The sequence below is a fragment of the Lacerta agilis genome, chromosome 3, assembly GCF_009819535.1.
Source record: "Lacerta agilis isolate rLacAgi1 chromosome 3, rLacAgi1.pri, whole genome shotgun sequence".
Taxonomy (NCBI): domain Eukaryota; kingdom Metazoa; phylum Chordata; class Lepidosauria; order Squamata; family Lacertidae; genus Lacerta; species Lacerta agilis.
The window spans coordinates 70,738,673-70,761,981 of NC_046314.1; the positions used below are offsets into that span (position 1 = coordinate 70,738,673).

At 41.9% G+C, this 23,309-nt stretch overlaps 1 protein-coding gene across 2 annotated transcripts in view; it reads left to right on the forward strand.

The window, feature by feature from the left end:
* SMOC2 (SPARC related modular calcium binding 2) overlaps positions 1 to 23,309 on the forward strand; it is a 140,885-nt gene that overhangs the window by 86,446 nt on the left and 31,130 nt on the right. For both annotated transcript variants that reach the window (XM_033144214.1, XM_033144215.1), the window contains exons 8-9: positions 14,384 to 14,573; positions 19,503 to 19,585. In XM_033144214.1, the coding sequence (XP_033000105.1) occupies positions 14,384 to 14,573; positions 19,503 to 19,585 (273 nt within the window). The remainder of the gene's footprint in view (positions 1 to 14,383; positions 14,574 to 19,502; positions 19,586 to 23,309) is intronic.

A 23,309-nucleotide genomic window follows, 5' to 3' on the forward strand; every position in this document is an offset into this window, starting at 1 on the left:
ACACGTGACAACGTTCTATGGGATTAAATTGGCCACAACTTTATTAATATTCAGATGTAGGGAGACCTTGGCTCAGGCATTGGGCGTTTATCCTTCCCAGCCCCCCAGCCGGGGTTCTGGGTACTTTCAGGGTTATCCAGCATGTGTGGGCAGTGGGCTAGCTCTGGAGAACAACTTTTATTGTGTGTACTGTATAATCCCTCCTTCTACCTGGCCAATCCCCCCGGCAACACCTCCCGGATTGGGCGGCTGCTAGAGTAGATGGAGTCCACAGGTATCCAACCTGGGAAGGTGCCAGACCCAACTGCCAGGAGCTGCACTGTGATCCAAGGGGGCTACTCACGACCACGCAAAATGTGCACCCCTTTGATGTGGGGAACGTTCATTGTTGCATTTCAGTGACTACTAAGACCATCCTCTTTCAACAAACCTTTTAAGTTGGGATCTTTCCCAGTCTGCACCTGTACTTGAATTGTTTTAAAGGTTTTTAAAATGGTTTTAGCCATTGTTGTTTGTTGCCCTGGGCTCCTTTGTTGGGGAGTGGGGGGGGGGCAAAGATGGGATATAAATTTACTTAAATACTTAAAATATAAAATTACTTAAATAAAATTGGCAGTGTAAAAGTTTTTGAAATAAAAAATGCCTTCCATGTAGAACTATCTCAACTGGTTGCTGGTAAAGCTGGATAATGGAGCAAATCCCATTGACCTAAATACTGCTTCTAAGTTGTCATGTATAGGATTGTGCTGTGAGCAAGTTAGTTACATGAACAAGACACAAAACTGGCTCTGTGTGCCATGCGGTAGGGAAGCAGCAGCGTCAATACTCACTTGTTGAATAACTCGCGCCTGTTTGTTTGAAAGTTAACAGGGATGAATGATGCCCATTAAAGTAATCACATATCACTTTGTTTATGGCCTTTAAATAAATCGTTTAATAAAGCAACCCACCAGGGAGTCTTAAAGGGGACAGTGCAGATTTCATGAGGTTGAATCATTCTGGGTTTTCTTACACTGGTAGCAGCTTTCTCCTGATAATTTTTTTCCTGAAACCTATCCCAAAAAAGTCATGTGGTTTAGGAGAGGCATGTGATTCAGAAAAGGGCTATGGCTCAGCTTTGCATGCAGAAGGTCCCAGGTTTGATCCTTGGCATCTCCAGGTAGGGCTGGGAAAGATTCTTACCTGCAGCACTGGAGGGGCTGCTGCCAGTCAGTGCAGGAAATACTGATAGAGATGGACCAATGATCTGACTCTCCATAAAGCAGCTTCCTATGTTCCTATGATAGAAATGATAGTGGGGCCCTCATGGTATTATTTGAACTTGGATTCCTAAGAGTTGCCAAGAGGCAGTAATGTAAGTGCTAATATCATTTTTCTCTGTTTTAACTACAGTCGTACCTTGGTTCTAGGAACGGAATCCGTTCTGGAAGTCCGTTCAACTTCTGAAAATGTTTGAAAACCAAGGCACTCAATTGGAAGCCATGGAAGCCGCGTTGGACATTCAGGTTCCAAAGAATGTTCGCAAACTGGAACACTCACTTCCGGGTTTGCTGCATTTGGTAGCCAAAACATTCGACTTGCAAGGCGTTCGACAACCAAGGTCCCAAGATGGGAGGAGTGATGTGCTCCTACCAGACATAGTACTCTTTTCAAAGAACTATTAAAAGACCGGTGTCAATTTCAAACTTTCAGCTGAAGAACACCGGGGTTCCTTGGAAACTTCTCAGAGGTTCTTTTATGAAAAGACGGGTAATGGCAGACAAGTTGCCTGCATAGACAACTTCTCCATCATCATCAGCCTTTCCCATGCAACAATTTTGTGGCAGTCACGTACGAGTTCCTTGATAAACAAGTCAACATGAAAAGGATCCATGTAGAGTAAGAAAACTGACAATCACTGTTCTTGCCAGCTTTATTTATTTAACAAAATTTGTATACCACTTGATTGTGATAACATGACTAAGCTTTACTGGCAGTTTTACTCGGAGCACTTCTACTTAAATTAATGAAACTATCTTAGTCATGATTACTAATTTCATTGGGTCTGCTCCGAGTAAGCTTAGTCTTACTGCCCATAGTATCTTCCTGGGAAATACAGGGGAAATATGGCTGCACACAAGTACCTTGGATCACCTCGTAAGTACAGGTCAGAATCATGCACCATTTGGCCCATTGATTATGCAGCTTAATCTACAGATCAACGTTATGCTCCACTGCCCAGAAAAAAATGAGACATCACATTTTTTCTCATGAGAGGACAGCGGCCAAAATGACCACCATGATCTCGTGCAATTTTGGTCTGCAGTTTTTTCAGCATGGCACCCCAAAATGCACATTTGGGGGCACTGTGACAAAAAAACCAAACCACTTGAGGGGAGCGATCTTATGCAGATCACGTGACTTGCGTGGGAGTACAGACCTGGAAGATGGTGTTCCAGATTTGGGCTTCATTGTTTTGGAAGGTATTCTCCATGCATGGGTGCCGAAGGGGGCAAATTGGAAGGTTTGCTCCAAAATGCTCCTCACCATATTGACTGGTCTCTTATACATCATGGAACATGGTGCAATGCTCTGCATGTCTATTCAGAAGTAAGTCCTGTTGTTCAATGGGAATAAGTCCCAGTCCAAGTCTATAGGATTGCTACCTAACTTGTATCACTGCTTTTTCTGTGGAATTAAAGCACAACTCCTTCTCTGAGCTGGGGCCTTATTTTTCAACAGGAAAGTAGACTAATAGAAACAGAAACCAAACAACCTCTTCAAATGTACATGCTTTAAGTGTCTCTTGTTAAACAAAATAGTTAAGTGTGGATGCAAAGAGGTGTTTGTGACTATACGTATCACGTGGTTAAGGAACAGGATTGGTTCTGGCTCCCTGTCAAAGAAACATGGAAGAAGCTGCTTTAGACCATTGATACATGTTGCTCACAGCTATTTACAGTCACTGGCAGAAGCTCTTTGTTACTTTAGGCAGGGGTCCCTCTCAGGCCTAGAATCATGGAATCATAGACTTGTAAAGTTGGAAGGGATCACAAGGGTCTTCTAGTCCAACCCCTTTCAATGCAGGAATCTGTTGCCCAACGTGGGGCTTGAACCATGACCCTCAGATTAAGAGTCTCATGCTCTTCCAACTGAGCTATGGATCGCCTTCCTGTAACAATGCCAAGGATCGAACCAGGGACATTCTGCATGCAAATAATATGCCGTAGCATTAAATTAGGATTCTGTTGAAAATATATTCAGGGGTAGGGTACATTTGCTGTGAGGCTATCATCTATAATAAAATAATAATAAGCAGTCTAATTTGTCCCATTATGCTGTTTTCCCAAGAAACCGAGATTGTAGCCAGCCATTGAACAACTTCTCTCATCTCTGATTGATTCTGAGTGCTTGCATTGTTAAAATATACCGCAGATTATTAGTAACTAGTCATTCTGATCTGAATTCTAAATATTAAAACAGAAAATCCCTAAAGGCTTTGTTCACCGTGTTTCGTTTTTCTTCTTCCAAATAACGGGGAGAACCTTCCATCAGCTCAAATAACAAAAAAGGGAGGAAAAGAAATGTCTAGGCAGAGCATCAGGGCTGAATTAATGTAAGCTGTAATAAAAAAATATTGCCTTATTAGGTGACTGAATGCCAGCATCGCTGTTTCTTGCGACACTGCTTGTCTGAAGAAGTTAAACATTTAGAATCTGTTTTGTTTGAACCATCTTGCCAAAACATAGGCCTCAGGATTTTTCCTCCTTGTCACAAATGACTTTAGACATGTGGTGTGAGACTAACAGCAAGACAAGGTGAGGGCCAGAATCAACAAATATTTGTAGCAAATATGCTAAAATGTATTGCAAAAAGAAAAAAGGCCTAGGAAAACACGTTTGTTATAATACACACCATAGCATCCAGCACAATGGATCAATTAGTGTTTATTTATTCAGCGTGCTTTCCATTGGTATAAGTCGTTTTTGTGGCCAGAAAAACATGCACAATTGTCTGTGTTGCTTCCAAGTTAGATAACGGAATTGTATCAGATACTTGGACTGTGAGCGTAAAGGGAAGCAGATATACTTTGTATAATGGGATTTTACAAACAACAGCAACAACCCTTTGTTTTGCCTAGCTGGAGTGAAATAAGTAAAGATAGAAATAATCTAAGATTTAAATGAAGCCAGATCCTGATGTTTCCAAGATAAATAAATGTTGTTTATCTATAACAGAGGATGGCCAAACCTTGTTTTGTGGGCTGCCTGCAGTTTGTGAGCATGACTCCTGGTCAGTTCAGGAAAGCTGCTGGAAGTTAGTGAAGAAGCATGAGATTGGGGAATACAATACTGTACAGTAGAGATATATGCACTTGTCTCTTTCCACACCCAATTCACAGCCACACCTTGGAGCACAGAGCTGGAGCACAGAAGCCTTGCAGGAAAAGGAGATGGTTCCTGTATAGTGAGCTGGACCCTGAGCTTAATGACCTAAGTATTGAGGGTTGGCACCACGTCATGTTACTTCTGCTGAAGAGTAGCTCTTCCTTGCTCAGGGGCTAGAAAAAGAATGGCTGTGTCTGGGATGAGAGAGACATTAAGCACCAGCATATGGGCCAACTATTCTCCATCCCCTTCCATTGAAGTTGGATTGCAACTTTGGAAGATTTCCCTCCCCCTTAAGTGTAAATGAAGACAGGAGTCCAGTTCAGATGTGTACAGGGAAATTGGGGTCATTTCCACTAATGGGAGCACGTGTGTTTGGGAGGTCTAAAATACAAAGTATACCTGAAGGAGTGTTTCTCCGAGGGCCTTCTGGCAGTTCCCTCACTGTGAGGTATGAAGTTACAGGGAACCAGGCAGAGGGCCTTCTCGTTAATGAATGCCCTCCCATCAGATGTCAAGGCAATAAACAACTATCTGACTTTTAGAAGACATCTGAAGGCAGCCCTGTTTAGGGAAGTTTTTAATGTTTGATGTTTTATCGCATTTTCAACATTCTGTTGGGAGCCGCCAGGAGTGAATGGGGAAACCCAGCCAGATGGGCGGGGTGGTAGTAGTAGTAGTAGTAGTAGTAGTAGTAATAATAATACCAGAAAAAGCCAGTTCATATACAGAACATAGGCTCTTTTACACTTTCAACCCATGGGATGGGGGTGGGTCCAATGGCCATGAGCAAAGATGATTCTCTCCACCACCCCAGGGTAGTTTGGATAGTGCTTTGGTTTGAGAAATGCTGAGAATATGCTAAAATAAGGAAGGTGCTTCATCCTTTAGATGGGGAGGCTACTAGAGATGGAGGAAGTGTTTTCAGCTTAGTTTATTGTTTCTTTCTGAATTGTAATGTCTTAAGAATGCTGACTGTTGTGACCCCCATAGTGCTTTGTTTTACATAAAAGTGATATACAGTGGTACCTCGACTTACGAATTTAATCCGTTCTGAATGCACATTCGTAGGTCGAAAAATTCATAAGTCGAAAAAAGTGATTTCCCCATAGGAATGCATTGGAAACGAAAAATTCGGAAAAATTCATAAGTAAAACGCATCTAAAATTCGTAAGTTGAGTAAACCCCATCTAAAACCGCCAATGGATGTCCTTCGGATGTCGAAAAATTCGTAGGCGTGCAGGCAATTTTTTCATTCGTAAGTCGAAAAATGCGTATGTCGAGTATTTCGTAAGCCGAGGTACCACTGTATAAAGAACATATCACTCAATCAACCAGTGGTCAAGAAAGGCAGTAGGCTGGAGAATTCCAAAATTCCCAGCCAGCTTGCCACCCTCCCCCCTATAATAGGTAACTCCATAATATAATGAACCAGGGATCCTGCTGGCTAGGCCAGTTGTAAGAGGCTCCAGTTGTTTGAGACACTGTTGGAAGAGGAAGGCTTGTTGAGGTGAGAGTGATGGACCACATTATTGCCATCTGGAGGGGCACTGTTACTCCACAGAGCCACCAAAGCAGAACAAAAGAACGAAGAAACTCCAGAGCATTTGTGCTATATAGAAAGTTACAGGACTGAGATGCAGCAGCAAATGAAGCAGTCTGTCTGCTCTAAGCCTTTGACAGGTGCAGTATTGAAAGCAGGGTTGCCTGTAACTGCCCTGATGCCATCCTGAACACAAATCGCAACGAACGCACACACAAAAAAGAGATGTCATAATGGAGGGAGAGCTCCAAGGGAAGGGAAGGAGGCTGGGAGACATGGGGCCCCTTGGCCATATGGAAATACTGGTATGCAGTTTTTAAGCTAAAGGGTGTTGTTAGTCATAGGGATATATTCCTTTCAGAGTAGTTGCATCCGTATATGTCATCACAGGATTTGGGCCAAAGTCACTGCCACCACATAGACCTTCCTTGCTTCAAGAGGAAGTGTGAGGGTTGTTGTTGTTTTTTTTTTAATTGATAGACCATGTGGAACATTGCCCAAAGTGTAGGAGAATGTTTCTTTCTTTTCCCACAATGGTTCCAGGGGAAGGTGGGGTAGAGATGTGTTTTTCATTCATGTCACCCTTGTTTTGCTCGCAGGCCTATGGCAGAGCCAAGCCCTGGGCCTGCCTTTGCTGCGGGAGCCAAAATAAAAGCTGAGCCACTGGAGCTGACTATAAACATATGAAAAGTAAACTTTGTGGAAGTATATTTTTTTAAAAAAAAAATTGCTGGCGCTGTAAGGAAATAATCCTATGGTATTCTTATTGGCTGTTTTGCCTTTCTGGAGCATCCTTATTTCTGGATCTGGGTGTGATGCCAGAACCAGCCACCCATTTCAGTTGAGGTTTCAGCTTTTTGAAATTAATTTTCCTGCTTCTTCAGGAAAGACAATTCTGTGTGATTTGGCTAAATAAATCCCTGTGCAAAGAGGGCCAGCAGAAGGGTGGTGCACCGACTTGTTCTTTGAAAGTAAGGCTGAAATAAGTTTTTTTTTTCCCCCTGAGCCTGATGAAAAGGCTGAAAACTGACTTGATACATAGTGTCTCTGATAGAACAAACAAAAGCCACTGTGACTCAGAAGAAACTTCTTTTGATAATGGAGGTCACCATTTCATTTATTTTATGCTATAGACCACCAATCCAGGCCCACAAGTGAAGTCGCCTTAACATCTTGCATGGAAGGGGTTCCCTAACAACTCTCGGCACCCTTAGCAAACTACAGCTCCCAGGATTCTTTGGAAGAAACCCATGATTGTTTAAAGTGGTCTAAGAGTGCTTGAAGGGATGCAGGTGGCTCTGTGGTCTAAACCACTGAGCCTAGGGCTTGCCGATCAGAAGGTCGGCGGTTTGAATCCCTGAGATGGGGTGGGCTATCGTTGCTCTGTCCCAGCTCCTGCCAACCTAGCAGTTTGAAAGGATGCCAGTGCAAGTAGATAAATAGGTACCACTCTGGCGGGAAGGAAAACAGCGTTCCCGTGTGCTGCTCTGGTTCGCCAGAAGCGGCTTAGTCATGCTGGCCACATGACCCAGAAGCTGTCTGTGGACAAACGCTGGATCCCTCAGCCAGTAAAGCGAGATGAGCGCCGCAACTCCAGAGTCGTCCACGACTGGACCTAATGGTCAGGGGTACCTCTACCTTTACCTTTAAGAGTGCTTGAAATGTACAGTGTGGGTACGCTCTACAGCAGGCACGTCCAACTCTATAGAGACTGCAATCTGCTCCCAGTATAATAAAACTGGCAGTGATCTACCCATTGTCATTGCCCGCAGTTGTTGAGCTTTTTTAGTGGGGTGGGGAGGCCTGAGTTGTTGCACTTTTTTAAGGGGAGGAGACCAGAGTTGTTGAGCTTCCCCCACTCTGCCGCAGACGAGGGGGATAAAACATTTAACAGCACCGCCAACGGCGTTGGTGGGTCATAGTGCTGGGGACGGGGCATGTCACGATCGCACAAGAGAAACCGGCCAATCTCTTCTTTAACTCCTGCGATCAACCTGGAGAACCCTGCCGATCTACCTGTCAATCGCGGTCGACCGGTTGGACATTGCTGCTCTACAGTATCACCACACCATTAAGAACATAAGAGGAGCCCTGCGAGATCAGGCCAAAGGCCCACCTAATCAAACCACCTGTTCTCACATCAGCCAACCAGAAGTCTGTGGGAAGCCCATCAGCAGGACATGAACACAACAGCACTCCCTCCCCATTTGTGATTCTCATCAACTGTTATTCAGAGAGCTACTGCTTCTGACACTAGCAGCCACTGGTAGCCTTATCTGCGATGAATTTGTCCAATTTCCTTTTAAAGCCATCCAAGTTGGTGGCCATCACTACTTCCTTTCATTATTTGATTTCTATACCACAAAATATATAGAAATATCTCTATAAGCTGTGTACAAAAAAAGAACAACAGAAAACTTAAACAAAACATTACGCAGTTACATTAATACAAGGTTTTACTAATATATATAAAGAGATACCAATTCATTTTCCTTCTGACATGCCCTCGCTTCCATAAGAACTTGCTTATTAGTTTTATATCTAAAATCAATTTAAACATGGAAATACGTGGACCTTGGACTTGAAATATATCATGTATAATCCTTGAAAATGGAACATTCAAGCAGATTTTTTTAAAAAATATCTGAATTCTTAAAATGTTTTTAAAATTAAACAATATATTTTTTTAAAAAATTGCAAGGGTCTAACTCAGTGAACAGCTGCTTGTCCAGAAGAGTTATGCAGAAGGCACTTCTAACTTCTGGTTAGATAAATTAGTTTTATGCAGAATGCCGTCTTCTAGAATTGAAAGCATCTCATCTGCAAAGCATCTGAAAAAATATTGAACTGTACCAGAAACTTTAGCTGTGTAGAGTGACGGAAGTGTTACAGCAGAGCCCACTTCAGTTGATGCTTCTTGGCACTTCTGCCAGTAAAGTAACTAAGGCCAGATTTCTCAACCTTGTGGCCATAAATCTAAATAGTTACTCGGTCAGAATGACCAATTGAAATGATCACGAGAAACCCCAAATATTTGCATTCACTTCTACCACAGAATTCGGCTCAGTTTTAATCACAAGCAGCTGATTGACAATCCTCTACCTAACACTGTACAGAAGTTACCCTTCATGTGTTCCAAGAATGTGGGACGGGGGGGGGGGCACAAATGCATACACTGCCCCCCCCACTTTATCATTCCCACCAGCTCCACCCCATGATCTTTCCATATTGGTTGGAAAAGTCTGGAGATGGGATCTATGTGTTTTGGGTTGAACGTGTGTAGGCTTGTCTAGCAACTGGGAGCCTGAATGATTAAGCAGCGAATGTACAGTGGTGCCTCTGGTTACGAACTTAATTCATTCCGGAGGTCCGTTCTTAACCTGAAACCATTCTTAACTTGAGGTACCACTTTAGCTAATGGGGCCTCCTGCTGCCGCCGCGCGTTTTCTGTTCTCATCATGGGGCAAAGTTCTTAACCTGAGGTACTACTCCCGGGTTAGCGGAGTCTGTAACCTGAAGTGTTTGTAACCCGAGGTACCACTGTATATTAACTTCTGTATAGGTCTACTTTAAAGAAAAGATCTTCAGAAGTTTGGAGGCCTAGGAAATACCAATAGAATATCTTCTAGCTATAGTCGATTTCCTAAACATCAGTTATGGTCATGCTTATCAGATATGGTCAACGACACAATGACAAGTTCCACACAAAGTCACGTTCCTTGTCTGGACAGTGTGGCTTCCAAAGGGAAACTCATTTTCACATTTGTATTTCCTGCTTGGTGTTAAATATCAGTAGATGTTGTCAGTATCAATAGATGGTGATTTTCATGCATTCTTAGAAAATACAAGGCTTGCTTCAGCAAGTGCTTGATGTGGCATGTCTTAGAAAACAAAGCCAATTCTGTCAATGCCAAAGCCTCTGTGAGGGTTTAAGTTCGAGTAATATTTGTTTCAAACAATTGTCTGCTAACAATTCTGTGCACCTTTAGGCAGAAGTGAGTCTGACTATGTTCATTCAGGCTTTCTCTTGGGTGAGTATGAGTAATACTGCAGACACAGTCATAGAATCATAGAGTTGGAAGAGACCACAAGGGCCATCCAGTCCAACCCCCTGCCAAGCAGGAAACCCCATCAAAGCATTCCTGACAGATGGCTGTCAAGCCTCCGCTTAAAGACCTCCAAAGAAGGAGACTCCACCACACTCCTTGGCAGCAAATTCCACTGCCGAACAGCTCTCACTGTCAGGAAGTTCTTCCTAATGTTTAGGTGGAATCTTCTTTCTTGTAGTTTGAATCCATTGCCCCGTGTCCGCTTCTCTGGAGCAGCAGAAAACAACCTCTCTCCCTCCTCTATATGACATCCTTTTATATATTTTGAACATTTTCAACAGCGAATAGAGACCATGCAAAATAATAATAATAATAATAATAATAATAATAATAATAATCCATCTTTTAAGTTCTAATAACACTTGAAAATGAAACATCAATAGAGAGAATGCTGTCCTTTCATAAAATTGAAATTGTAAGTCTGTGCAGCTGCGATTCATTTACTATTACATAGAAATAGATAATATAGATGTGTGTGTATTTATATATTCATTCTCTGTACTGGCATCCCATTTATGGAATGCCTTCCTCTTTGAGATAGGGCTGCTGCCAGAACTTCTGAGCCAGCTTTCGTCGCCAGCAAAAGAGATAAAAAAAATAAACATATAAATTCAACACACATGCACAGGCCATTGTAGAGTTTTAGTACTGGGCTAGTTGCTAGGTCAGTATATATCATATTGGTTTGATTTTATATTGGCTGACGATGTTACTGTTTTAGCTGCCCTGTTTTATGACTCATTAAACTTTTTTTTTTTAAATCAATTAAAAAATAAACCAAACCAGACAGATACTAAGGGTAAGTTATTAACGCAACCAAGTTAAGACAGCTCAACAGCTATACACACTGATAATACTTTTTTCTGCTTTAGATTTTCTTTACAGGGTTTTCTTTGCAAAGTTTTTCTTTACAGGGTTTTGTGAGGAAGACTCAACTCAAAAGGTCCACAGTCTAGAGTATATTGAGGGAAGGAGGCGGGCATTATCCTTTACATTTGTACAATCAATAACACTTTCCATATTTTCTAAAATAGGTCTTTTTAGAAAGGGACATATTTTAGATAATCTGTGCTTTCTAGGCACAGGGGAAAGGCACGCTGCATGTGCTCAGTTAGCGACAGTTAGCTTCTGTATCTCGCATATTCTAAAATCAAGTCGAAAACTGAAAACAGTTTATGGGGACTGAGCCCTGATGTGTATTCACTTACATTTTGCTGTGTGTGTGTGTGTGTGTGTGTGTGTGTCACACACACACACACACACACACACACACACACAAAATGGTATATACAAAATAGTAGAACTAAGCCTGTAAAAGAATAAACCATACTAATATATTCATTTATTGTTAATCATGTTTTATAAATATAGTGATAGTTCATTGAGAGGACTAGAGAAATACTGTGGTGAGCTTTAATCTAGATGAAGAACCTTTCACAAAGGCAGATGCTATCATGAAAAATACAGTTTTCAAATGCTTACTTCAATAAAGCCACTTTTCTTTAAAAAAAAATCTGCTGAAATTAAGGGTGACAAACAAGTGGAAAAGAAAAAGGGAGAGAGACTTTAACATTCCCAGAGTTGTGTGAACAGGTTGCGTAGCTCTGGTAAAAGTTAATTTAATTTACTTTCAATGAATGTGGCTTAAGTTGCAAATTTCTGATGACACGGTATAGAAGTTTATATTGAGTCTGTTTTTTTTTTAAATTTAACCTAATTCAAAACTGTGCTAAATATAGATATGGTGAGATGTTACAGGAAGATAAGACTGTGATTGCATTCCTGATGAACCAGAAGTAAACATGTGTTTAGAGTATTCAGTTTCTAGTATGCATTTTCTTCAAAATGCACTTCCAAAAGGCCAACTCCTATAAACAGCATGATAGTCCCATAGGAAACCGCAGAGCTAAATGATTGCATCTGCTAGATGCAGCTTCCTTTACTCAGCTGAGCTAGAAAGCTTATGCAAATGAAGGTAGGCTGGAGCCCTGAGAATTTTGTTAGGCCACAAGAATGTACCTAAATTCCAAGAGTGCTAAATTTCCAACAAGCAGCTGTACATTAAGCATTCTCTGCAAGCTCAAACACATAAAAGCTCCCAGTCAGCGGTGGAGGAAACCTTTTGGCTGCCCGGGGTGGCAGCACAGAGGCACCCCCCTGGGGGCGGGGGCACCATGACGTCGGACGGACTGCGTATGCGTGGAAATACCACGCATGCACAGTTCACTCGGGCTGGCGCTGCTGCTCCCACGGCGGCCGGGCGAGCCGGCGAGCGAGCGGCGGGTTGTGGAGCTGCCCTGTCCGTAAAGCAGCACAGACGGGGCAGCCCCACAACCCACCGCTCACTCAGCGGCTCGTTTGGTCACCGCGGGAGCAGCAGCGCCAGCCTGAATGAACTGTGCATGCCTGGAAATCCGGCTATGCGCAGTTCATTTGGGCCAGTGCTGCTGCTCCCGTGGCAACCAGGTGAGCCGTCGAGCGAGCAGCAGCTTGTGGGGCTGCCCTGTCCGTCCGTAAAGCAGTGTGGACAGGTGCCAAGCCGCGGGGCTCGGTTTGGGGAGGGGCCACCGAGTGTCACCCTCCTCCCCAGGAACCCGGGGCGACCTGCCCCCTATGCCCCGCCCTTCCTACGCCACTGCTCCCGGTTCTCTGATTCTCATGTTTTGATTCAAAATAGTCAACATGGGTATAGGAAAGTACAGTATCCTTCCAGGCTTGAACTGAAATTATTTCCGATAAAAAGGTCCGTGCAATTTCGGTCAATTCTCTGCTCATCTGACCCCTTGTGCTCCATCCTACACCATTCAGGGGAACTGGTTTCTTGACACCCCCAGGGAGACTTTAGGAGGTACAGGAGAAGGGAGAATAGGAATTCTTAACTTTGGGGTGCATTTTTGCAGTTATGTACTTTGAACTTTGTACGTAAGTCAACATATACTTTAGAATCCAATCCATAGCCTTTTTTTTAGGAGAGCAGCAAAAGGGACTCAAGGTTGTAATCTCTATTTCATAATGCCTTACAAATATATGGAGAACAAAGGTTTATGGGAAGGTTTTTAATGTCACTTTCCATTATGTACATCAAGGGTAATGAACCTTTTTCAGCCAGAGGGTTATATTCCCTTCTGGGCAACATGTCAGTGGTGGGCAGAGCCAGAGGCCAAAAATGGGCAACGTGAAGAATGTAAACTTGACCTGTGCACTGTAGGCTAGTTTCCATACCCACTTATGCATCCCTCTCTATCCAGGCAAGCCAGAGGCCCTATCAGAGGACATATCCATCTGAGCAGAAACATTCAAGGAGGGTGTGAAGCAGGCAAAACACTTTCATGGTACAAAACCAGGCCAGTGACAGGTCTGGCCTCAGGAGAGTTCTGAGGTCCAGAGAGAGAGGTTTGGGGGCCATATTTGTCCCCTCAGTCTGTTTCCACCTCTGGTGTATATGCACAAATACGTATGCATGTTGCTGGGATTTAGGCAACTGAGAGGAAATATGTGTATAGCAGTTGGATATGTTAAAGGTGGGTACAGGTAGCCTTGTAATTTTCTGCATTATTATGATTATGATTATTATGACGTATTGGTCACTTGCTACCTAAGAAGTTCTCCAAGCGACTTACATTTTAAAACAAACAGAGAATTATATTATACCATAAAAGAAAAAGAAAGAAGAAAAGTCCCATTTATTTATGTATTAAATGTACATCCTGCTCTTCCCCTCAAAGGAAGAAAAGGCAGCAAATAAAACATTAAAATCTTTATAATTCAAAAGAACCCATCCCAACTCAGTCCATCAAAGTGCTTTGGGAAGGGAGACATATTTTACCTGGGGCCCAAAAGATGTCCGTGAAGCTTCCAGGCAAACCTCACTGGGGAGAGTGTTCTACAAGTGATGAGCCACAACTGGAAAGGCCTTTAGGTTGCAAGCCTATACCCACTTAACTGGGAGTAAGTCCTATTGAACTAGGTGGGGCATACTTCTAAGCAGACTTGTGCAGGATCGCGCTTATTGTAGAGGCTGCTAATTTCTAGGAATTATGGGTGTTCAACGTTTCAGTGTAACAAAGGGAAAACATTTATAACTCAAATGAAGACCTAGTCATCCCCAAAAACTGACAAGGTGATGCACCTTAAATGAGTTGCATTATTGTGAAACGCCTTGCAATTGTTTTAATGAAAGGCGGTGTGCAAATATTTTAAATAAATGAAGAAAGACTTTTGACTGAACTCATCTTATCAAACTGCCAGTGGAGGTTCACGTGACTGGTGCCAAACTCTATCTTACTTTGGCTGCTTGGCTAATCTACCAGCTAGCTGATCAGTCTATAGGTGATTCCATAGCTTTATTGCTCTTTTCTTTCCAGCAGCGGCATCATGTGATCAAGAACTTCAGTCAGCATTAGAAGAAGCTAAACAACCTCAGAAAGACAACGTGTTCATTCCAGAGTGTGCAAGTGGTGGTCTTTACAAGCCAGTGCAGTGCCACCCTTCCACAGGTTACTGCTGGTGTGTTCTTGTTGATACAGGACGCCCCATACCTGGTACATCAACAAGGTAAGGGATTTTGGAGGGAGATGATCATTGGCATTTATTATTTGTCCCATTTCCTAGGGAACAGAGATAAATTGGGGAAGGGGAGGTAAGATTGTGAATAGTATGGCAGATCATATGACACTCGTTTATCTGAACCCATGTATCGCATGCTATATTGAGAAGCAATCACGTTAAACAACTATAATGTTCATAAAACTGCCTTACACTAAAATGTCAAGAGGCATTCTTATGCTGCTATCCTACATACCTGGGTGTAATTTCCAGTAAGCTCAGTGGGGCTTACTTATGGGTAGGCATGTATAGAACTGCACAGTTAAAGTGACAGTAACATCACACAATATAGACGAAATAATCTGCTACAAAACAGCATCGTAACAATTCAATACACATTCAAAATATGATGATTCCAAATTTAATTGGTTTTCACCCTAAACTAAATCTTAACCTTGCAATCCAGACTTTTTAAAAATGTTGAAATGCAACATAGAAGTGTGTGTGTGTGTGTGTGTGTGTAATTTTGATTGCACTAACAATGCCTTGATTGGTAAGAGGTGAAGACTGAGGGTAACAATCACGATGCATTAAAAACAATGGAAAAATTGTTGCTGACAATTTAGATGTAGATTGCATTCTTATTGCCCAACTCTGGATTCTGATTGCAGCATCATTTTTTTCATTGATCTCCTTCATTAATTACCACCATTTTATTGATTTCCCTCTTACTTCAAATGGAAAAGTGGCAGCTGTGATTACATATTGATATTGCAATTATGTAATAGCGTGAGGCCCTCCCAACACATATATTAATGTCAGACCCTTGTGCTGTGGCAATGCAAGACTATGCTTGGACATTAGTAAAAATCTCAGCTTACTTATGGACTCTGTGTATGGCCTTGGGCCATTTGCCATCTCTCAACTTCAGTCCCCTGCTGTGAAATTGAAACAACATTCGTGAACTTCACAGGGTTAATGCAAGAAGCTACAAGATTGTAAAGCAATCTGAGTAGGAAAAAAGTGGCCTGTAAATGATAAAATAAGATTATAAAGCACTTTGGGTAGCAAAATGTGGCATATATATGGTAGTAAAAGAAAGAAAAATCAGACCTGCCAGGATCCCTGTAAGAAAAGAAATATAATCTCAGAAACATTTCCATTATTTCCCAGAAACAGTCCCCTCAGCCCATTTTCACATGATTAACTTCAATGGAGCAACAGTGCTGGAAGCAGTAGAAAGAAGAAATGTATTTTTAACATGTTGTTAAATAGTAAGTTGAAGTTCATGAATTTCAGCAGAGCCAGAAATGCGGAGAAGAGTTGTGGGCCATGTTTAGCAGATGCAGGCAAGCAAAGTATCGCTTTCCAAAGGAAACAATGTGGGCTTGGGCTTCTTTAGGAATGCTTGTATGGAAGCCCACCAAAAGCCAAGCCAGCATGTTTCACTTGATGCAAGCACAAGTGGTTTAAAAGACCGATCTTTTTCTTCTTCCTATACAAAACCATGTTTTTGAGAGAATCCGTTTTAGAAGGCCAGAATAGGCATTCATTGTTGAAAATGAATTTCAAACTCTCAGTCGGAGGAGGACTTTATTGCTGCTTGGTGGAGCACATGCTTCGGATGCAAAAGACTCCCAAGTTCCGTTCCTGCCATCACCAGAAAGGGCTGCAAAAACATCCCTGGAAAATTGCTGCCCATCATTGTAGTCCCTACAGAGCTAGATGGGCCCAATGGTCTGACTTGAGATAAAGCAGTTTCCACTGAAAGTTGTCATTTCTTTCTGCCGATGAAAGCCTACACTCGTGACTGAAATATGAAGAGTCTTGTGTACCTCAAAACTATTTTTTGAAAGCTTTGAGGAACTACAAAACTCTTTTGTGGCTTTGTTGAAACAGATTATATAACAACCCCTCTGGAATTTTATCTCATGACTGAGCAGCAGTCCTTTGAAGCTCTGAAACTGGTAGGGTCTGGGCCATGGATGTTTCCATTGTCAGAGAGGGAGGGCCAATGTAGCCTGTGGGCCCTCAGACACCCTCCCATGGGGTCATAGGATTGTAGTCTTAAACTTTAGGGTTGCCATATTTCCGACTGCCATATTCTGGGAAATTCCAGACGTATGGCAACCCTGTGAACTTTGAATTTAAAAGGTAGCTCTGCTACCCCTCTTTTCATTTTCTAGGCACCCTCTCTCTCTCTCTCTCTCTCTCTCTCCCCACACACACATCTCTTGATGGGATGTATGTCTTGTATAGCCTTTGTACTCTTGTCTGAATTTTGATTACATCAGCTTTATTTTCTAAAAAAAAATACAGTCTTCTGCCCTCCCGGTAATAAATATTTCAGTTTGTACTCTTCCTACAACTGCTGGTGCAGCCACCATTACCCCTATTCACAAAGAGAATGCATAGAAGGATCTGAAGGTGCAGGGTGCATAGCTGTCAACTTTTCCCTTTTCTTGCAAGGAATCCTATTTGGAATAAGGGAATTTCCCTTTAAAAAAGGAAAAAGTTGGCAGCTATGGCAGGGTGGGGCTCAATAGCAGATGCTAAGCAGGCCTGAGCATTGCTTGGATGGGAGCTGTATGTGTGCCAATCTAAGCTCCTAGGTAGAAGAAATAGTGGGGTTTATAATAAATAAATAAATAAAATGTGTGCTTCTCTCTCCTCTTCTAGCAAACTGATTTATTTGCCAGCAGTGTGCTATTCTTTATAAGACATAGGCAGTTGCTGAGTACAATCCCTCATAAATCTGGACTTGGTAAAAAAATAAAAGAGAGAGAGAGAGAGAGCACAAAGTCTAAGCATGAAATGCCAGTTGCAGTGGGGAATCTGGAGGCAGAGAGAGAAAGAGAAGGGAAGAATGCAGGATGGAGTATCAGATTAATCTGCGTTCAGGCCAATTGCCAGATGCTACATTAGTGCACCCAGTTCAAAGATTTCTCTTTCATTCTTTACTTGGCTGGTTAAAAGAGGTCATGTATCAGCAATTACCATCCACTCCATCGAAAGCTTGCCATCAAAACAGCTTCTGTTCTCCTTACTCTAAAGGTGTCTTTTTCACCCACAGGACACACACTCATCTGAGCATGAAATTGCATTGCACCTTCCTGGAGCAATCTGTATCTGATGGGCTATAGGCCAGTTTCAGAAATGGCTAGTTTCTCACTGACAATGAGAAGATAAATTAAACAATGAAGGCGGGGACTATTTCATTCCAACCAGTCATTTTTCTCATGGCTAGCATGGCACCCAAGTACTCTATGATTTGTTACGATGGCTTTGGAAGGAGTTTTCAATTTGAGCGTAGTGGAAAAACTACACTCTCTACTGTGACTGGGTAAAAAAGCTCAATTGCCTGGGCGGTACCAAATCAAACAATGGAGAAACCAGATCAATCATGCTCAAGCACTAGGTTCTTTATATTATTGAGTTCAATAGCACAGGAAATGTAACAAAGCCAAGCAGGAACACAAACACCCCAAATCTTTATATTGAAACATCAGTCTATAAAATCTTTGCCTAGGAAGAGTCCATCATACAACGGGACTTTTCTAGAAAGACTGCTCCATTTTGAGTCCATCTTGTGGTGAATCCGGAAGTCACTACAAAACAGGAAAAAGTGCCCGTCTGAATCCATTGTTCATTTTTCACTCAACTTTCACAGACATCATTCAGTTACATTACTCTTGAAAACTGGAGGGAATCTTCAAAGAAAGTACATCACAGATAAATCTGAGTATTATTTGTCGGTGGTTTTCTAGTGCCTGAGGTATATTCGAACTCCTTTCTCCTTCAATGTAGCTCATATGAATCATCAAACCATTGTAATTCCATCACCATATAGTTGGCGTTAGTTTAACAGCAGACTGTTAGCTTCACACTGAAGGTGAAGTACTTCCCGCTCCACTCTCTTTGTGTAGTTGAGACACACACACACACACACACACACACACACACACACACACACACTGGCCTTGTTCCCTGTGAGGGATTACTTTGGTCTTAGTTGTTTGGCATCATTCCTTCCAGATAATTAATTAATAATCAGTTGATGGTTAAAGCATCTGTCGTTTTCTTTGCAAATCTTATTTTCTCAACACTGACATTTTTAAAGGAGAAGTAAATCTCACAGCAGCTGCAAGTGGATCAGCTATAACACTGACACCCAAATCACAGCCAATGGCTGGCTTAAATTCCCATTTCCTTTCATCGCTCATGAATTTCTTAGGATTCCTTGAGCTCTTCAAGTGATAAAGATGCATAACACAGAACCACAGAAAGCATATTTCATACAGTTCTAGCTCAGCTTTTATCTGTGAGTGATACAAATTAAATCCTACAATAAAATACAGCGGTAGAGTTCCAAATTCTGGGTATCTGCCTTTCCTTTGCATGGCCATATATGCCTGTAAAGATTGTACACTTGTATCAAAGCCTCAGCAAGGGGCTTGCTGAGAATTGTGAAGGAACTGGGCATGTTAACTTGCCTTAAACAGAAGAAGAAATGACCATTTTAAATGGGAGAGAGCAGCAGATTCATAGCACACTGCAAGCTCAGTTTCTTATAGATGCACCAGGGGAAATGGTTGTACCAGAGAGAGAAGAGAGAAGAAGAGAGAAGAAACTGCTATACAGTCTTGTTAGATCAAGCACAAGCATTTCCTAGACCCATTTTTGAAAAGCCACCCCCCACCCCACTGAAATTTCTCAGCAGTGCTTATCTCAGGGAATGGCATGAGTCTTAATTAATGGTTTTCTAGCATGTGCTTTATTTGGCATTTGTGCAGATGTGTGGCTGCAATTTTAGAGGAACGCCTGAGTCCAAGCACTCTGCCAAACTTCAGTGTGACTACATCATTTTTGATGTGATAGATTTTGCAAATTAAATTGACTTTACCTTGTTGTCTTTTCTTGTTCCTGTTCTCCCTTCAGATATGAGCAACCCAAATGTGATAACAGTGCCAGAGCTCATCCAAGCAAAACAAAAGATTTGTTCAAAGGGCGCCAGCTTCAAGGTCAGTGTATAATAAATGGTGTTTAGCTAGGGTGTTTGTTCACTGAATTAACCTGGGGAGAGAGACTTCACTATCTTGAGTCCCAAAGCAAAAGTAGGTTTCCTGTTTGGACATCACTTGTTAAGGTGAGTGTAAAAGAAGTTGTGCTGATATTTGCTGTGTTGGATCTTTCTTCTACTGTCATGGAAATCTGATGAAATCTGCAAAAGTAGCATAATCCAATTTTTACTGTACACGTGAAACTCAACATCTAGGCCAGTAATTCCCAAAATGGATCCCTGAACACAAACAGTATGTTTGGATTTTACAAAGCTAAATATTCCACAGAATAATGCACATCCTTTTGTCTTCTCCAGCACAAGAAATGATTTACGCCATCATTACGATGCCAAGCTCAGTTTACGCTCAAAGGAAGTAGATTAAAATCTCTGCATTTATTGTTTCAAAGGAGACAAGCACATGACTGACTTTTGAATGTTTTAAAAATGCTTCTACTGTCCCCCCCTATTTTGAACAAAGTGCTCTTTGGATTGCAGGCTTCATCTTATGAATTTATTTTATTTTATTAGATGGGCTTGTATTAAAAATAATTTGGGGCTTTGGGGATTTAAAAAAAAATAGTTTTCATTGAGAACATTTTCCCTGTCAGAACCTCCCTTTCCCAAACAAAAAACCTTGCATTTGAGAATGGGGAGGGAACATCCCCAGTAAGCAATGAGGAGAGTTCACCAGTGACAAGTGAAGCCTGGCCAACATCTCCTGAACAAGGAAATGACACTTTAAAAGAAGTTCCATGTCAGGAGCTAGTATAGTGCAAATTTCACATGAGAAAACTCACCAGTGATTGTGCTGGTATACAGGCCCTGCTCTGTAGAGTACTCAGAACAATGTTAAATTAGACTTTGTCCTTGGAAACAAAGGAAGCTGCCTTATAAATGAGTCAGACCTTTGGTTCACCTAGACCTGTATTGTCTGCAGTGGTTGGCATATAGAAATTCAAGGGAATTGATTTCCATTTTCCTGCTGCTCACATTACCTAGCTCACTATTGTCTACACTGATTGGCAGTGGGTCTCTAGGGATTCAGACTATATTCATTTAAGCCCTTGATTTCGTTAAGTGAAACATAAATGGTGACCAGGCCTGGACTGACCTTCATTGGAAAACGCCAACCACGGTCCCAACTTCATCTTAAACATCTTACTACTGACTTTTGTAAGATGCCATGAGAAGCTGCCAAATTTCACACTTCCTTTCACCCTTCCAGATGCTACTTTACCAGAAGCATCCCCCTATTATAGCAGCAGTACAGTAATGTTGTAACCACATTCAGAATTTATTTATTTTTTTGCCAAAGGCATGATTAACAAAAATTTTCCAACCTCTCTGTTCCTACCTGGTAATTTCTTTGGGGTTTAGGTTCTGAACTTTAGAAGGACAATACTTGTTTAAATTCTACCCTTCTGGGCTTGCACTACAATTATTATCAGACCATTCCCTAACCACTGCTGCAACATGAACTCATAATTGCTATGAAGTGGCGAATGGAACATGGATCTGAGTTCTCCTTCATTTAAGTTGCTTACCCTTGGCAACCTCTGGCTTGTAAGTACTTGGTTATTGGTGTTATTGTAGGACAATTTACCCAATAGTTACATACTTTCTATTTATATGTAACCTTTTATAAAATTGAGAGCATGAGAATCTTACCTATTACACAGACAGACCCTGAGGTTTTCCTGAGTAAATTACAAGAAGTGCCAAGTTCCTAATCATTCTTCCACCCCTGAGTGGTTTATTGCCTACCTACAAAAGCAGCAAGCATGGAATCATTTGTTCAAGGATAAGTTGCATCAAAGAGGTCACTAGATTAAATGTCTCTCGACTGCAGCCAAAGGCTGCTAAGCTCATTGTTCCACCAGGGCAAAGCTTGGTCAAGTCAAGCTGAACTTGGCATGGCATAATAGTTTTGAAAACTCAGTTGTGAAAAATGCTTCTCTCTTCCTCTCCTTCTCATTCACTGTCCAATAGTAGGATATAATCATTATGAAATCTTTCCCCCTGACTTCATAAGCACACACTAACTCTTAAGTCCTTCAGTCTGGGCAATTTCAAATATTAACATTTGCAGTCGCTGGACATGCCAGTTTTACAATTTACTTTTCTGAGGAGAAGTCTGCACACATGATTTTATGGGCTTGAATCAGCCCTCTACTCCCCACAATTTACAAGGCACACCTCGGCACCAGGCACATGGAATGTGCCAGCCACACTGAATGTTTCTAATGAGGTCATCATTCTTCATTTAGGCACTGGTGAAAGTATTTGCATACTTCACCAGTTGCTTACCAGAGAGATGAATAAAAATATAAATATATTATGTGATAGGCTAAATGAATTAATGTGCTCATGTTGTGTTTATGAGATTCCTGTAGGCATCTGTGAGAAAAAATGCTGGATTAAACAGGACTCTTGCTAGTCTTAATCAGTGCTTTTTTCCCTTTAAAACAATTGTTTAGAGGTACTCTCATTTTGACTCGAGAAAATCACCATTCAAATTGGGAAAAATAAATGCAGTAAATGGACAAAAGTACAGAGATTCACAAAATGTTTAGGGGCATGCGTCCCCCCCCCCAGAAAAAAGCACTGGTCTTAATTAGTGTTGGTAAAGGAGAATGCAAAATTATGTAATTGGGGAGAATTATGTGTTTGTAACTTGCAGTGATTATTCCTTTATGAACAAAGGTTGCACTATGAACATGTAACACTTTTTATCTCTTCCGGAGATTGCTGACAACCCTGCCTTGTGGCTATTGACCATTCTTCCACTCCCTCCTCTATGCATGTGATTACAAGATGAGATATTAACAGTGCAGTGCTAAGGCACCCAGAAGAGCATTGTAGGGGGTCATTGGATATATTGCACATCCCTCTCTGATGTTGGAGATCTTACTGATGTAAGATCCCCCGCTACTGCTGAAGCCTCCTATGCCCCAGCCCAACCAATATCAGTGCCCCATTGTCAGTAGGACCAATGTGGGGCTCCAGCAGATGTCCTCTGGGGCTAGGGTCCCAGTCCTAGCAGGTATAAGCCTCTTACCAAATACTCACAAATGAGGGCAGGATGGCGGGTGCAGTATATTCCAAACAAACCTAGGGTCAAGCCCAGAAAATCAGGCTATGTCCAAAAAAAGATTCAGAGGCAAAGTCAGGCAACATGCCAAGATCCATACCACAGTTCAGGGGAGGTACCAAGAAGGGGAAAGTAGAATAAGGAACAATGAGTGCAGACTGTGTTGTTTCCAACAACTGGGAGACTCAAAAATAATACTTTATATACTCTGGCCTAGTGTTAGAAACTGAGATATGAAAGCTAGGAGTTAAATGGCACCTTAAACCTAGGTTATGGGCACAACAATGGAATGTCTAGCTGCACTTTTTAAATAACAAGAATACAAAGCTGAAAATGAATCAACTGCAGCTAAAATATTATGTTCATTTTTCACATGGTCTAGTCCTTCCCCCACCCCACCCCACAATATTCTTAAGAGGGCCTCTTCTCCAGTCTTCAGAGAATAGCTGGAAGTGGGGAGGCAGAAAAAGGTCCTCCTTTCCTTCCACTCTGCAGTTGTAATCTGAAATTTTAGGCGCAGAGCTCAGAAACTGCTCGCGCTAATGAAATTCCCTGTCGCAAACTGCGCCTAGAACAATGGGAGTTTCGAACA